Source organism: Xyrauchen texanus, chromosome 33 (genome assembly GCF_025860055.1).
Source record: "Xyrauchen texanus isolate HMW12.3.18 chromosome 33, RBS_HiC_50CHRs, whole genome shotgun sequence".
Classification (NCBI taxonomy): domain Eukaryota; kingdom Metazoa; phylum Chordata; class Actinopteri; order Cypriniformes; family Catostomidae; genus Xyrauchen; species Xyrauchen texanus.
This window is the reverse complement of record NC_068308.1, coordinates 26,381,882-26,399,340: the sequence shown is the minus strand read 5'-3', so window position 1 is coordinate 26,399,340 and position 17,459 is coordinate 26,381,882. Positions and strand designations below refer to the sequence as shown.

At 35.4% G+C, this 17,459-nt stretch overlaps 2 protein-coding genes across 3 annotated transcripts; one reads left to right on the top strand and one right to left on the bottom strand.

The window, feature by feature from the left end:
- Nucleotides 1–271: 271 nt before the first annotated feature.
- Nucleotides 272–4,536, top strand: cfap119 (cilia and flagella associated protein 119). 2 transcript variants are annotated; one of them, XM_052103064.1, is made up of 9 exons: nucleotides 272–523; nucleotides 637–671; nucleotides 769–834; nucleotides 1,232–1,395; nucleotides 1,496–1,566; nucleotides 2,043–2,159; nucleotides 2,283–2,349; nucleotides 3,885–3,989; nucleotides 4,360–4,536. In XM_052103064.1, the coding sequence occupies exons 1-9, from the start codon at nucleotides 500–502 to the stop codon at nucleotides 4,518–4,520; spliced, it is 810 nt and encodes a 269-aa protein (XP_051959024.1). In that variant the 5' UTR covers nucleotides 272–499; the 3' UTR covers nucleotides 4,521–4,536. The 2 variants fall into 2 exon arrangements, with proteins under 2 accessions (XP_051959024.1, XP_051959023.1); XM_052103063.1 differs by having other exon boundaries at nucleotides 3,873–3,989.
- A 107-nt stretch (nucleotides 4,537–4,643) lies between these two features.
- Nucleotides 4,644–13,815, bottom strand: phkg2 (phosphorylase kinase, gamma 2 (testis)). The gene is made up of 10 exons (XM_052103059.1): nucleotides 13,616–13,815; nucleotides 13,278–13,381; nucleotides 12,988–13,163; nucleotides 12,837–12,891; nucleotides 12,692–12,757; nucleotides 7,553–7,716; nucleotides 7,337–7,427; nucleotides 7,063–7,216; nucleotides 6,841–6,966; nucleotides 4,644–5,656 (listed from the first exon to the last, which is right to left on the bottom strand). Exons 2-10 carry the CDS (start codon nucleotides 13,370–13,372, stop codon nucleotides 5,411–5,413), a joined length of 1,173 nt encoding a protein of 390 aa, XP_051959019.1. The 5' UTR covers nucleotides 13,373–13,381; nucleotides 13,616–13,815; the 3' UTR covers nucleotides 4,644–5,410.
- Nucleotides 13,816–17,459: the final 3,644 nt, after the last annotated feature.

The following is a 17,459-nucleotide window of genomic DNA, read 5'->3' as shown; positions in this document are numbered from 1 at the left end:
AGACATTTGCTGTAATCACACATACATTTGCCTGAAGCGAGTAATTTGAATAACGTTTCAACCACTGATCTATATATAGATCAGTGGTTTCAACACTGGGAACGCCGTTACTGTACGTCACTTCCGTACAACGTCTACTTATTATCGCAGTTTGACAGTGACTTTTTAAAATAAAAGTATTGAACAGGGCTTCAACCTTTTTTTTTAGAATCGCGTGAAGAATAAGTTATAAATAATAATAATAATAATAAATACGATTGCATACCATTAATCGTTTTATTCGGTTTAAAACTCAAAATAATCCGCAGTCTACGTCCTCATGTGGAATTCTACTTGACGTTTTTTTTTTTTTTTAACCACTAACCAAGAAAAAAAAAGTCGGTTGCTAGGATACAAAAATACATTCGATTTATGTTTTATAAGTCGTTTTTTCAGAGGCTGTTAGGACTAAGCAAAAGTTTTTTTTTGTACAAACTCGTGGTACATTGCAGCAGTTAAAATGAAAGCTTCTGAGAAAATGATGGTAAGACATTATGTTTAGATATTTTCCGTGGAACCTAGAGATCAGTAATAAATTGATATTTCCATTAAATTTGATCAGTATCTGTACAGTAATAGTGATTCATATATTTGTAGGTGCCCCAGCCTCCAAAAGCCCGGGTTTTGTTATGGTAGGTTCCTTAAAACCCCTTTAAAGACACACTTCTGCTTGATCAGACACAAATATCCTATCTTCAGTAACTCTGTTGCTATTGAATGGATTTTTAGGGCAGATCTAAAACAGAGGGATATGGAAGAGATTGAGAAGACCAAGTCCATACAGGAGATTGAAAGGTTTTCATACCCCTAATACAATTTTATATTCATGGAATGTTGACATGGACTGTGTACATTTTATTTTTACACTGTTGCTTAATTACATAGTTCACATAAAAATAATATATATTTTTAATAATATAATTCTGTCATCATTTACTCACCCTCATAGTGTTCCAAATCTGTATGACTTTCTTTCTTTTTTTCTGTTTATTGTGTATTTTGTATTTGTTGTTTATTGCTGCATATTATGACCTCACCAAGTCATTGGCGAAAAAACATTACATTCTATTTTACACTCTGTACAACAGAAACAACAGTAAACCTTGACTGCACTACAATACAAATTTATGTATGATATTCAGGACATTGCTTCACCTTACATAGACTGGACGTTGTTTACTTTCCCCTCTAGGATTTTGTGCCGTGCATTGATTACTGATGTGGCTCAGTCAAAACAGGGAGTTCTGCTTGAGCTTTATACAAATCTAGTGCTGTTCTGCAGGGAGCAGAATTTCAACAGGGAGCAAACTTCTGTTCTCATCTCCATAATCAAGAATGTGCATCAGTTTAACACAGGTGAGAAATACTTTTTGTGTGTTGTACTCATGTTAATAAAGAGTTAATTGTATCTTTACAATTTTACAAGGTCATCTTAAATGTTCCCTCTTTCTGCCAGAAACACCCCTCAATAACATGAATCACTGTTTTACGCACTGTAGTGAACTTCTGCTTTGCCATTCAGTCAGGGTATGTACATGGATCATGTAAATGGCCCCCAAGAAGTATTTGGACTCTTAAGTCACACTTAAAAATGTCTAAATACCATTGCATTACATACATGTTCCTCAGAACTTGTGTTGACGTGTGTTGACATTACATCTTCATGGCAATGAAGTTGTAAAATTGGTTATAACTTTACACAGAAAAGCTAAACTTGTATTGAACCCAGAATATTCCTTTAACTTTTTTGTCAGTGCTTTGCTTGAAAAGTGTGTCTGTGCTATAATTCTTTCAAATAAATGCCAATTGGTTTGATATTTTCTTATATAATGCAAAGACATTAATACATTTTTTTAATGTGGCTTAAATGTCCAAATACTTTATCTAGATATAATAACCTTTTGAAAGCTCACATATTTAAGAGCATTAAGTGTCTTTAAAATTGTGACACATCTCTGTTTTTCCTGCTCAAACCTTTTTTTGTTTTCCCCCATTAAATGCAGAGACCACCTTTCAGTCTTGATCTTTTCAGCTCAGAGCAAGTGCAACAAATTTTATTAAATTTCATCAACACGTATATGAGACACTACTTTTTATACAAATGCATATTTACACCAGAGGTATGTATGAGGCTATTAATTTGTCATGTCAGTTAATGTGTACAAAATTTGTATTAACTTCTAATTTGTGGTAACAGCAAAATCAACTTGATTTAATGCACCTCTTCCTCTTGCATGAAAAAGGTACGTTTGGATTTATCCTTGTCATATATTGGAATATCTGAGGACACAGAAGAAACAGCCAAATCTGGTACAGTAATGTACTAAACACCTTTAAGATACCAACATCTACACTCATTGAACACTTTTATAGGAACACCTGTACACCTAATTATTCATGTGATTATCTAATCAGCCAGTTATGTGGCAGCAGTGCGGGTCAGGAGCTTCAGTTAATGTTCAGATCAACCATCAGAATGTGGAAAAAATGTGATCTCAGTGATTTCGACCATGTCACATTATTGGTGCCAGATGGGCTGGTCTGAGTATTTCTGGAACTGTTGATCTCCAGGGACGTGTTGCACCAGCTTTACGTACGTTAGTACCTAGTTGTGGCATAAATGGGCACTAAGTAACAATTTACGACCTACTAAATATTTGAGTGTTGCACCTTTAAACTTAGGTAGGACGTAACCCTACATATAAACAAAATATTTACAGAAGCCTCTGACCAAGAGTAATGTTGGAATAAAAAAGCAGACTGATATTTATGACATCAATGAGCTCATGTTTTGCATGACAGGCTTCAGTTCTTTCGACATATATGATGATGTTGGCATTCACACTCGTTTACATTTACGAGAGAGAAAAAAAAACGTACTTTTAAGCAGCTCTTCAGCATGAAACCGTTCTAATGATGCAGTTTTCAGGGTGCGTTGCTCAGTTTCAAGTTTTAACACATTCAAAATATGATATTAAAATTAATAAATGTCTATTTTTCCAGCCTGTTGTATTAGTATTTATGTATCACCCCTTATTTATTTTAGATACAGTTTATATATATATATTATTATTTACACAGGGCAAATATACTATTAATTAAATCTACTTTTATTACGTATCATATTTTAATAGGGATATCGTTTATTACAACTGACAGTTATGTGAGCCGACAATGTTTGTACATCAACTGCAGCAAGATAAACTGAAATGGGCTTTTTAACACTTCTGTGTACAAATTTGAAGGCTGCTTATTGGATAAATATGGGTAAATGTCATATTATGCGACTAAACATTATAGAGAGCTTACGACCTAGGCCTACTAGTTAAGTCTTGCCTTAAGAACAGGTGGTGCAACCAAATTAAGCACTAACTTGGTTACAAACTAACTAGTAGTTACTAAGCCCTTAGTGTGAACTTTACATCCTTACTTACGTGAGAACTTTCGCACAGCTGGTGCAACCCTACCCTGGTATTTTCACACACAACAGTCTCTGGAGTTTTCTCAGAATGGTGCCAAAATCATCCATTGAGTGGCAATTCTGCAGATGGAAACGCCTTGTTGATGAGAGAAGTCAACATAGAATGGCCAGATTGTTCAATCTAACAGAAACGCTACGGTAACTCAGATAACCACTCTACAATTTTAGTGAGCAGAATAGCATCTCAGAATGCACAACACGTCGAACCTTGAAATGGATTGGCTACAACAGCAGAAGAACACGTCGGACACATTATTTGTTCCAGTGTTATCTAAAAAAGTGCTCAGTGAGTGTATTTCTATAGCATGCAAGTGAGGCTTGAAATCATATACAGTACATTTGATGACTAAAGAGAGCACTTTAGATGGAGAAGGGGGAAGTGAAATCGAGATAGAGATGGATGGAGAAGTTCAACAAAGTACGACTTCACCAGAAATGAAGACCACAGAGAAAGACATCCCCAAACAAGGTAATATATAATAATATATTACTGCCTTCTTACAATTCCTGTTAATGAAAAACAAACTAGCACAAGGAACAGCTAAAAAGCGATCATTATCAAAACAACACAAGGCTTTTAAAAGCATCTTATATTACACGCAGTGTAACTGCCCATTTATATCGTATTGAACTGTACTTATAGATAGTAATTGCATTCCTGTTATCCACAAAACTATTGCAAGATCTGCAAAACAGTTCAGCAAAAAAACATTTAAAAAATTTTGGCGATTCATTAATCTAAAACACCAATGTGATTACACATGCAAAACTGCATGCTTATATGGAATATAAAGTAAAGAAAATTGTAAATTTTTGTTTTCTAATTTTTTTTTTTAAAGGTCCCACTCCACAGTCTGAGCTCAGAACTATAGTTCAAAAGGAAGTCCAAGAAGAAGTGATGCGCTTGACTGCCCAGCTTCAAAAACGGTTGCAGGACAGTGCTGATCATCTTAATGGTGCCATTAGTAAACTGGAAAGCAGCATTAAAGTACGAAAATAGATGTTCCATGTTTTAGTCTTTCTGTATTCTCTGTGAGCTGTATATACACCATGTGCTCAAATCTCAGATGGTAATTAACCAAAAAGGGAAGAAAAAAAACATACACAAACAGTTGTTATTATAGATATATTATGAATCTATGTATACCTGTTTAGAATCAGTACAGTACCTTGATGACGAATGGCTCTTGTATGGTAAACTGTGAGAAGTCAACAAGTAGTAAAACATATTTAGTGGAATCATTCCACAATAAAAAGAAATACAACCATTATACACAACTCTCAGTGGAGTCATACATCAGTAATGCTATATTTCAAGTAAGGTTTCCTCTGTATTAAAAGTCTTAAACTCTTTCCACTGTCCACTCTACATTGTTAAATGCTTCAAGTCCATCTGTGGTTTAGTTTGGAACCTGGAAATGATTTTGAAAAATCTAAATAAGTGCTTTGTGTCACAAAACAGTCAAAGGATGCATATTAATTGAACTAGAAAGCTTGATTATGAAATAAGATCTGTTCAATATGATAGGTAATGAATGTGAGACAAACGTTTAGTAATCAGTACAGGTGACAATTCAAAAGAAAAACAGAATTTGACTTAAAAGCTGGTCCATATTATCAGTAATTTGAAATGATAACACTAATGAGTATATATGATAAAACAAGAACATAAAAAAATACCAAAAAGCACAATGAGTGGTTAAAGTGAGGTCACATGACATGTTGTTGGAAATCAAATAAAAGCACCGCCACTCCTTAAAAGAAAGGAAAACAAAATCTATAAATAATTCTGTTTTGTGCACCTTTTGGATGGGTATAGTCCCAAACCAAAACAATAAAACTGTTAATGGACAGGCAAGGAATATCTTTAGAAACAGGAAAAAAAAACATTTAGTTTTCAAGGTCTTCAAGGCCCAGTAGAATGATTTTAGCTGTGTTCTGGAACAGAGCAGCACGGTTCTGTTGCTGTCCTTTCTTGACCCAGTGTCCATATATGCGGAAAGCACAGCCATCAATAAGCTTGCGCACACCACGGATGGAATAAGGGTCTCTTGCCAAGAATTCCCTTGTTAATGGTCTGGCTCTGTAGTAGTGGCAGTGCATTCGAATACAGGCTAACACGGTCAAGATCAGGACCTGAAAATGTAAAGAATGGTTGTGAAGTATACAAGCATCACAGATTAACTATTTCATATGATAGAAAGTAAACTACATTTCCGTATCCTGCAGGAAATGGTAGCGCTTGCAAGGCAGCAAAAAAATATTGTTAAATTTTTATCTAAGATTTTTAGATTTTTGTTCTGTGTAAATGAAATGCATCAAGAGTCGCTTTGAGACTTCCACATAGCATGACACTTTCTTTTCAGTGTAAAAGGTGGCTAGATAGTTAAACAAAAATGCAAAAGAACAAGATAGCAATGACAATTCAGTACATAAATGGACTCAAAAATGAAGAACAATCAGACTTCAGAATGCAAATGTTACTGGTGAGCATTCTATCCATGCAAGTCATTAGGAGATTTTCAAACTTCAATATTAAATGTCTTAAAATTAAAGTTCACAAAAGGCAAAATAAGTAGCACACCTGAAGTTGAAATGAGCTACAAAAAGTTTGAATGGAGTCAAACTGGATTCCTTGCAGTTCAAGGAATATTCCAGGTTCAAAACAAGTTTAGCTCAATCAACAACATCTGTGGCATGATATTGATTACCACAAAAATTAATGATGACTTGTCCCTCATTTTCTTAAAAAATATTCAAAAATCGAGGTTACAGTGAGGCACTAACAATTAAAGTGAATGTGGCCAATTTTTGGAGGTTTAAAGACATAAATGTCCATCTTATAATTTTATAAATGCACGTACATTATTCTGTTAAAACTGTATTATTTAAGCTGTAAAAAGTTGTTTAAATTGTAATTTTTAGTCATTGTTGACCTGGCATCATTATGGAAACAAAGTTGTAAAATTGGCAATAACGTTACACAGAAAAGTTTAACAAGCAATTTAATCACACTAAAATCATGTTAACACACTGTTTACATCTAGTGGCTTTACTTTTGAAATTGAGTATTTTATCGTTTATGGATTGACCCCATTCACTTCCATTATAAGTGCCTCACTGGAACCCAGATTTTTTTTTCATAATCAACATTATGCCATAAATGCTGTTGATTGAGCTTAACTTGTATTGAACCTGGAATATTCCTTATAGATTAATTAATTGCAGAAATCTATTTCTAAGAAATCGTAAAATGAGCAACCAACTAAATTCTGCCTTGCAAATACTGTGAATAGCGTGTATAAAACAAGAATACATACCCTAAATGTCTTCCTGGGGCTGAAGAGCGGCTTCTCCTCCTTTTGGTACTGACAGAAGAAGGGATGAGCTAAGGCTTGCTCGGCTGTGAGGCGAAGTGAGGCTTCCACCACTAAAAGCCTTGAGATCTAAGGGAATTGATACCTTATAAGCAGTGTTTAATGTGCATATGGGTAAAGCTTGCAGAACATAAAGCACAGTTCACAATTCAAAGAGAATCTCACCAAGTCTTTGACAGTGTCAGACCTGTCGTCCCACTCCGGAGAACTAAAATGGTAACGACCTTCCATGATCATTCTCAGCATGAGCATCTGTTTACGATGCCAGAACGGTGGAGATCCAGCAAGAAGTGTGAACAGGATCACACCACAAGCCCACCTGTGGGAAAACATGGGATAAAATGACTTGCCACAATTTTCTGACACTGGTTGCAAATTACCTTTGGAAGGGGAGATGCTTTCAGCCCAAACGAAGAAAAAGAAGCATAAATTTACTCACAGATCAACCTCTTTCCCATATCCCTCATGCGTCTCATCCATGGAACATTTCAGAATCTCTGGTGCCAGGTAACCTGGAGTTCCACACAACTCTAACAAGGGAAAATTACAAAGACTAAATGCTACAAAAAATGTATGTTGTTCCGTTAAATGGGGAAAATTGGAAAGCTTTTTTGATTTATATGCCACTGTGGAAGGACAGTGTTTGTTCTCTCACCTCTTAATTTTTCTTCAGGCTCCAGCTGGACTGAAAATCCAAAGTCAGATAGTTTGATGTGTCCCTGGTCATCTAGCAGAACGTTTTCAGGTTTGAGGTCTCTATGTATTATATTTAGAGAATGTAGATACTGGACAGCCTCAAGAAGAGCACGCATCATACTCCTAAATGTGAGAAAACAGAACTTTGTTCAATTATGAGCTGTAATCTGGGCAAAGAGTGGCTACGTTGAAGTAGTTATTTTAAAGTGTTATTTCACCCAAAAATGCCATCCAAGATGTGTATGACTTTCTTCTGCTGAACACAAAGATTTTTAGAAGAATATCTCAGCTCTGTAGGTCCATACAATATAAGTTAATGGTGATCAAGCCATTGAACCCCCAAAAAGAATATAAAGTCAGCATAAACATAATCCATATGACTCCAGTGGTTTAATTAATGTCTTCTGAAGCAATCCAGTTGGTTTTACTTTAATTCACCAAAGTGGCATTCAACTGATCAAAGTATAGTAAAGACATTACTGATATAAAAAAACAGCACCATCAGTATTTGAAAAAAGTAATTTTTGATAAAATCTAGACAGGCCCCATTTCCAGCACCCATCACTCCAACACCTTATCCTTGAGTAATCAGGCTAAATTGCTAATTTGGTACTAGAAAATCACTTGTCATTATATCAAACACAGTTAAAAGCTATTTGATTTGTTAAATGAAGCTTAACTTTGTCTTTGTGTTTGTTTTTGAGTTGCCACATTATGCAATAGACTGGCATGTCTCTAGGTCAATATTAGGTCGAAAATGGCAAAAAAGAAACAGCTTTCTCTAGAAACTCATCAGTCAATTATTGTTTTGAGGAATGGCTATACAATGCTTGAAATTGCCAAAAAACTGAAGATTTCATAGAAAAGGTGTACACTGCAGTCTTCAAAGACAAAAGACAACTGGCTCTAGAGAGAGATGTGGAAGTCCAGATGTACAACTAAACAAGAGGAGAAGTACATCTCCTAGGAGAAGAGTCTCTAGTTTGAGAAATAGACACCTCACATGTCCTCATCTACACCAGTTTCATGTACAACAGTAAAGTGAAGACTCAGGGGTGCAGGCCTGATAGGAAGAAATGGCAACGAAAAAGTCACTTTTGAAACAGAAAAACAAATAGAAAAGGTTTGAGTGGGCAAAGAAACACAGACATTGGACAACAGATAATTGGAAAAGTGTGTTATGGATTTTAATCCTATTTGTGAGAAGTGCCCAACAGGACAGCCACATCTATGGCAAGTTCTACAGAAAGTGTGGGGTGAAATATCAACTCAGAGTATCTGAACAAACTGACAGCTAGAATGCCAATAATCTGAAAAGCTGTCATTGCTGCACATGGAGGATTTTTTGATGAGAACTCTTTGAAGTTGTTTAAAAATTAAGTTTTTTTTATTTTTATTGTAATATATATTTTTCACGTTGTTAATGTCCTGACTATAATTTGTAAAATCTGTACATTATTCCAAACTTTTGGCCACCAGTGTACATTTTAGTCTGTTCTCACCCAAAACCAACTGGATAGCTTCAGAATACATTGATTAATCCACTGGAGTCTGATGGACTACTTTTATGCAGACTTATTCCTTTTTGGAGCTTCAAAAGCCTGATCAAAATTTACTCACACTGTATGGGCCTACAGAACTGAGATATTCTTCTAAAAATCTTTGTTTTTCAGCAGAAGAAAGAAAGTCATACACATCTTGAGTGAGTAAAAGTTGAGATTTTTTTAATTTTTGGGCAAAATATCACTTTAAGACAAGTTTTGATTTGTTAAACATTTTCTCTTCAACGGAATTCCCATATTTCCTTTTGTATTATTTTATAGTTTTCATGACTTAAAATACTATAACAAAACTTCTCTGGTATTGTATTTATGGCCAATTATGTTATGAGGGGAACAATGTAACTTATAAACTTAAGGTGCTGTAAGCAATTTTAGAATTTCCACAAAATGCACCATTGGATAAGCCACGCCCCCTCTTTCCAAAACCCTGTTCTCCACAATATCGAGCAGAAACCATTGTAAAAACAACATCAGCAAAATAATACCCTCAACTGACAACTGTTATGAGCAACATAGCATTAAAATGGGTCGTGTCTAAAAGGGATCCCACTCACTTCCAATCTCATTAGATTCTTACATGGAGTTAATTTGAAGTCGCAAAGCAACAAGGAGTGCATGTAAAAGATCATTTTAAATTGTCTGTTTTGATATAGTCACTCTTGATGAAAAATTCAAGCTCTAAAATAAATATTTCACATAATACATTTGATAACTTTAGTTCTTCGCCTGCTACTGTCAGTCATGAGATTTTGTTGGTCAGTGAAGTACATCAATCAGCTCAATTGATAAGAGTCTGGCTAATGGTCTAGTGGTAACTAATATGCCTCTTGTATTAATGGCTCTGAGTTCTAATCCGCCTTATGCAATTGTATATTTTAATAAACAAAAATTGAAACCACAACTCAGTAAGATTTAAGGTAATACAGTATGTGCCTCAACATGAATTTCTGATTACATTTGACTGTATCCTAGAAACATGGGATGTTATAAGAGATTTCAAGACAACAGGATTTAAAAATGAATAATTATAAGGGAGAGACTAAAATAGAGATTGATTCTATTTACACCAAATGAAAATAGAAACATCTTTGCACTAAATGCAAATAGTGGAAGATACTATTTGCACCTCTAATTAAATAAAAATAGAGCACCACTGCAGCGTTTATTGTGTTTATTGAGTCCCACAGGCACCCTATCCTACCCCTAAACCTAACCAAAACCTTCCATTACAAAAATTAACCATGGTTTTACAACAGTAACCATAGTATCACCATGGTATTTCTTAGTAACCATAAAATTAAACATGGTAACTATGTTAACACCATATTACTGTAATAATATCACCATGGTTAATTGCAAAATATGGCTTCCTTCAAAAACATGGTTGCTACAATATTACTATAGTAAAACCATGGTTAATTAGACCTGGATCAATCCTTTCCCTCAACTCTCTTGATCATGACCAAATCACTGTGAGGAAATCAACCTTTATATTAATTAGGGGCCAAGCACCAAGGGTGCGTAGCCCCTATTGTATCTATTAGTATTATTATCCCTCCCGAATGGGAGTCTATGGCAGCTTATAGAACCATTCGTAGGAAAATATATTAATAATATTTAATTTGGCACACTGATAGGGGTGGTCTTGAATAGTCCCTATAGCAAATTTGGGACCTCTAGGACAAACTCCATTGTACCACCACCAATTCAAAAATGTACTTTTCTTTTGCGTGTATCGTTTGAACTGTTTGTCCTAGAAATCAAATGATTTTTATTTTTTTGTCTGATTACGCTCCTCTTAATGTTTCAAATGAATCGATGACATTATAAATCCTCCCATTACAGTAGCTGCCATCTTGGATAATGATGTTTACAGTTTAAAAGTTTTACATCCTTCAAACTTTGTCGATTTGTCCAAACAATGGCTCAAAATTATCTTCAGACCGAGCCGCACAGAAATAAAGAATTTAGATTTTCACCTTTGTTTAAAAGTTACGGCATTGCAAAGTTAATAAGGTCGATGTTAAACTGGATGCAATGCTGTATCTCTGTAAAGGTTTTGTCTCATCAAAATGAAACTTGGTATGCCTCATGAGGGCCATGAGTTTCACGACAGCGTCACCTATGGGTCAATAAATGTGAAATATTGTATTTTTTTGCCCATAACTTTTAAACCGGATGTCCTAAAATCATGGGGTTGGTGTCTGTAGATTCCTTAGACCATGCGGATTTTAATGATACCAATTTTCCATATCAGGCATCCTGCCTCTCCACCATATTGACATTTATTAAAAAATGATATATCTTTTAAATACATTGTCGGATTTCAAAGAAAATTGGTATGCATCATCGATCCTGATGATACATAAGCATTTTAGAGATAGTGCCACCTATAGTTCAAAAAATAACCTACACTCATGTGCTGACTCTTAACCTTAGGAAGTCTCTGCCACTCAGTGTGTTAAAGCACTGGTTTATTGTTTTAAGGGTCGTGGGTTTGAATCCCCACCTCTGCACGTTCTGTAAAATGTTTTGTAGTTCTGTTGATTTTTGTAATGTGCTTACTGAATAGTTGCTGGGCTTTTCCACAATCAAATTCAGATTTTGATCTATGTTGAAAAGTTACATCAATACAAATGTGATCATGGTGACGTTTGTGCTCAGCTGTAAAAAACTTAAGAGCAATGGTTAGTGCGATGAAATGTCAAACAAAAGGTTCCCGGTTAGATACCCACTTCAAGTCATGAATTAGAAATGTGTGTAGTTCTGGAGATTGTTGTATTGTGCTGACTGGCAGTGTTGTGGCTGTGTGGTGCAGTGGATAGCACACTGTCTGGGGGAAATGTTATCTATGCATGCTCTGTGAGATCGTTGGGTTGTGCAGTGGTTGCCATGATGGTGCTTGTCCCTGTATTTGCTGCTTGCAGCTATTTATTTTATTTATTATTCAAAGTAGTATTAAAGAAAAATAATAAGAGTGGAGAAAGGAAACAGCATGCAGAAAACTGGGTCAAAAGGCAGTTTTGAACCCAGGTCTTCTGCAGGAAAAAGCACATCCTTACCATCTTTACACACCAAGCTATTTCAGTAACACTTAATGTTTCCCTTTATCTTTAGTTACTTTGTTTCTAACAGACTATTTGAGTGCAAATAGCCGCATTGTGTGGCATGCTATTTACACCTAGTGAAAACGGTCATCCATAATAATAACAACGTTATAAAAAAACTTTTTTAATGCTCTCCATCACATACGCTGAGAGGCGAGCAGGAAATCACAGGCGAAAGCATCATAACAGAATGCGCATGCGTGAGAACTTGACACGAGAGGGATCCCTTCTAGACCTGTGGGCCACAGTCACATTTTTGTATGCCGTTTATAGTCAGAGTCTAATGCTGTCACAGAGAACATTGAGATATGTCATGACACTTCATTAATCACTTTCAGGCAGTACGACAATTTTTTGCATACCTTTCCATGAAAAAATAGCTTATAGCACATTTAAATGTCAAAATCTGTGAATAAATTGAAAACTTGCCTGGTTTCCTTTTCACTGAGTGTGACTTTTTCAGTCAAGTAATCAAAAAGTTCTCCTCTTCTCATTCTGCAGGAAAGGTTTTTGTGTGAACTTATTTTTATGAATGATACCAATCTATAAACTTCATAAAAAAATCTATACTTACAGGTCAAAGACCAAAAATATGAAGGTTGTTGACTCATAGGAATCAATAAGTGTGACTGGAAAAAACAGGGCACAAATAAGGTCATTACTACAGACTATAAATAAGGTCAAGAACTTCAATGCAGCAAAACAGCAGCACATTTCAGACTCACTGATGGATGGGTGGTCCTTAACCACATTGAGCACATGGATCTCTTTCAGCGTGGAACTCTTCACCTCCTCTAATTGCTGTTCTGTCATTTTTTCTGCAGTAATCTCAATGATCTTCACTGCAAACTCCTGCCCTGTTTGTTTGTGCACACATCTGCGCACCACACTGCTCACACCTCTGGGGCCACATAAGACACACACATACACCTCAAGGTGAACAGTGTTATAATAATCTATGACATGAAATCAATACGTTTGCTAAAACAAGCACTGCAACACTACAAATACTCACCTGCCAATCACTTCTTTAGGATCATATTTCTGATAGAACTCTTTTGCCCCAACCCAGTCAGGAAGTTCATCTCCAAGAATGATATCACGAGTCATCCTGACAGCCTAAAACAAAACACAAGTTATTTGAGGTAATGTGTATTCATGTTTACTTCTGATGCAGTCCTGATTGCCCAACCAATCAATTAATTAATGCTTGAGCAATCACGTTTAATCAGACGTGCAATCCAATGTAATGCACACATACATCTGTAACAAGCAGTTATCATAGCAGCAACAATAACAGCGTAAAATAAACAGTCCTGGTGTTCTAAGAAATGTGTATCAGCGATCATTGACCTCTTTTGCTGCCTTTTTCCAACGGTTGGGCAAGTGCACTCCCTACCAGAGATACAAATCAAATGAAGCGCACAGTCATCAGATGGTTTCAAGACTCCATCTGAAAACAAGCATTTGAAGAGGTTGACAATACTGCCATGTTATAGTAGTAAACTTTTATAGTGCTCCTGGCCAATATCAACAACACCGTCGACTCATTCTTCTCGTCCTCGTTATAATGATGGCTGCTGTTCACTCGTTATTCATCGCTGCCACCCAGCGGGTGGAGCGGGTACTAGCACAAACTATTTCAAGAACTGCTATTCCAAGAATAAAAAAATCATTGCGATAATGTTTATTGAATTAATTATTTTTATAAATCTCGTTCTTAATCAATTATTTATTTATTAAATGTTAATATTGTTCTGCTTTTATGAAAAGTAAATATAGTTGATTACTGCATTGCCTGCACTGTAGAGGGCAGCAGCTGCCGCAGTCCAATAGAACAGAAAGGCGTTTTAAATTCAGCGTTAAAGCGTATGTAACTTTTTCAGTGTTTAAATACTTCTCAGACATCTATTAGTAAGCCATTCATAAGTTAATTTTCTCGAAAACTGAAAACACTGTGTTTCTGTTGCGTTATAAAAATTGCTCTCTTGGTTTTGAGGGACCTGCTTAAACCCGCCCAACAACGTTACAGAACTAATGGCGTGAGTTGGGGGCGGGACTATTTCTTTGTTTGACCAACGGCAAACGGGGGGCGTATTCAGAAAGCGGCTTTGAAAACTTTGGCTGTGTCTCATTTGGAAGGCTGCATCCTCCGGAAGTTGTATTTGTTGGCCGCATATGTCATCGAGGCTGTCTCGTCTCAGAAAAGCGAGTAGGACACTTCGAATGCAGCCTTCTAATGTGACCTCCTTTCACGGGAATTCGAAGGATGCATGAGGTGTATCCTTCGTGGGAACTCACAACCCATAATTCTTTGCCTCAATGGAAATGTCTAAAAAAAATGATGCCAATGCCAATTTGCCCATAAATGTGATGTTGAAACACAAGAAATGTTATTACCAAGTTGTACCTCAGTAGATGGGTGCAGATTATATAATATGTATAATTATGTTCATATATATTTAAAATAAAGTATTAGACTAAAAGTACACCTGTAAAATCTATTTTCTTTTCTCTTTACCTCATTATAACTCTCCTAAAATTTACCTTATACATTCGCTTCTAAAGGGACTTTTTGTTCCCTTCTCACTCAAAGCGCTTGTTAGTGACGTGCTTTCATAGCAACCATGTTATGTTCTGTTTCCGTTCGTCCTACGAAGGCCATCTTGTTTAACCGAGGCTTGTTTAATGGAGGATGCTCGGTATATTGCAGCCTTCAAAGGACGCATCCTACCTAGCACGAAGCCTTCAAAACGAGACACGTAGCCATTGATTATTTTTGCAATTCCGTTTGGTGGCACTGAAATTACATCAGCTTTAATTTCAATTTAAAGCTACACTATGTAACTTTTGGCACTCTAGCAGTTAAAAAATAAAACTGCATGTGTCTTGCGGAAGAACGTTGTTTTGGTAATGATGCAAGTTGTGCTTTGGCTCTGCTCTTCAGCATGGATGAATGTGATTTGAGGAACCAGTGTACACACAGATACAGGACATCTTATCAGAGCGAATGGACAAATAGAGAAGAAAGAAAGAAAGAAAAAAAGAAAGAAAGAAAGAAAGGAAAGACAGATATCTGAAAACATGTCATCTGAGCAGATAAGTGCCATATCTTTTGTTGTTGTTTTGTCTTATTGAAAACATTGATGTTTTGATATAAATGACGTTACAAAAGTTAGGCAACGTTCGTTAACATTAAACATAATGATTGCTAATCTGATAAGGTCAAACTTTGTGAAGTTTTTATAACGGCAGGATATTCTGGCCAAATAGACCACAGTAGTAACTAATTTATAGATTGTCATTGTTACCAACCAGTGGTCAACATCATTTCAAGACTCACGTGTCCTTGGCAAGCCTAGAACTAAAGGAGTTATTTTATATAAATGATTGCCGTTATAAAGTAAACTCCACGCGTGTGCTAGCAAGTGAAATGTTCTGCACCAATTACAGTATAATTATTGTATTTCACTACACACACAGACGCGTGTGTGATTACACAACTATACATAAACCATATCAATAAAATATCTTACCTGTTGAGTAAGAAAAAAGCCATCACGCCACCTCTGAAAAGCCAAGCTGATGTTGATTTGGGTTTTATTATGGACTGTCACTTTCACTTTTTGGTTGTAGACTCTGCTCTGTTCTGTTTTTTTTTTTATTTTACAAATGGCGATTCCCTGGAGGTTTGCCATTTTTAATGTTCAATGGTCAATTTTTCTCATTTGTTGTGGCAACAAACTTCCACGTGAAATCCGTCCCGAAAGCACTACAAAGTGCATTTGGGTAAAGACATGGTTTGGAAGATGGATTTTTGTTGCACTCTCAAATTAATACAATTTAGTTATTTTTTAACATAAAAAGTTACATAGTGTAGCTTTAAAAGTTCCTTATAGTGGATTGAATGTTTGACATTATTGTCAAAGCATCAACACAAACATCAAACATCATTTAAAATTTTAAAAATAATAATCGTTAAATAAAATACAAATTATAATATGCATATTAATAAATGAATTGGCATCAACTAATAAAATAAAATGGTATCAACTACAACAAAATATGTGAATATTGCAATAAGATTAACCAAATTGTATTTTGATTTTGACTGTACTTGTTTCTAATAGTGCCCCCCCCCCCCCCGAACTTTCAAAAGGGGTTTCAACAGTTCCATGAGGACACAATATACAAGGCTAAATAATATATAAAATAAAAATGTAATTACAAAAATTCACCCTCTTTTTTTTTTTTTTACTTTACTGTTTGTTTGTTTTATTATTACTCCTGTAAATGTATTAAAATAATGACCTATTTCTAAACTGAAATGTTTGGTTATACAATGGCCATTTGCATTTATGAATAAAGATTTTCCATAAATTATCAATACATTTATAGTATACTATGTTTAATGTTCAACATTGTTGTCAAAAATAAATAAATAAAAATACACTTTTTTCCTTAAATGTACATCAATACCAATATTCGCCCAAACAAAATATTCAAAATGATAATATAAAAAGTCTCCCCCCAATTAATATTATGAAATGGCAAATGCCAAAGGACATTGGCTGAGGAAATTGTGAAATGTAAAAAAGAAATTCCTAAGATAACTGTTATAACACTTTTCTGTTAAACTTACGGCTTCAAATGTAACACTGAAATCAAAATGTAATCTTGACATAATATATATTTGTTTTGTTTAATAATACATTTGAGGGCTACAGCATCAATTACAGTCAAATAATGCTTGAACACTTGAATAACAGCAAAAAGGACGTGTGGACTATTCTGTTTATTCGACGTACTCTAAATTACATGCTTCAGACAAGGCATGTTTTTGCTGAAAAAGAAATGTAAACACCCAAAACACAAGAGTTGCAGGGCAGAATACTGCTGGTTATCAATGTGTAGGACAAATGTGATTTAAAAATGTCTTACGTTTTCTCACAATAACATTTGATATTCATGTAAGAAAACAAGAACATCTACTTTGAAGCACCAAGACAAGCAACATGGAGAAAGAGCAAAGGCCCCGGAAGATATACAGTACAACAAGGAGACGTGATGGATACAAGTCTTTACAACCGGTGTGGTACAGCACCAGCACCAGCATCAGCACCAGTCATTATTCAATCCTCAAAACATTTAGCAAAAAACACCAAAATATAATTGCACCGGAAGTTACCAGTGTGTC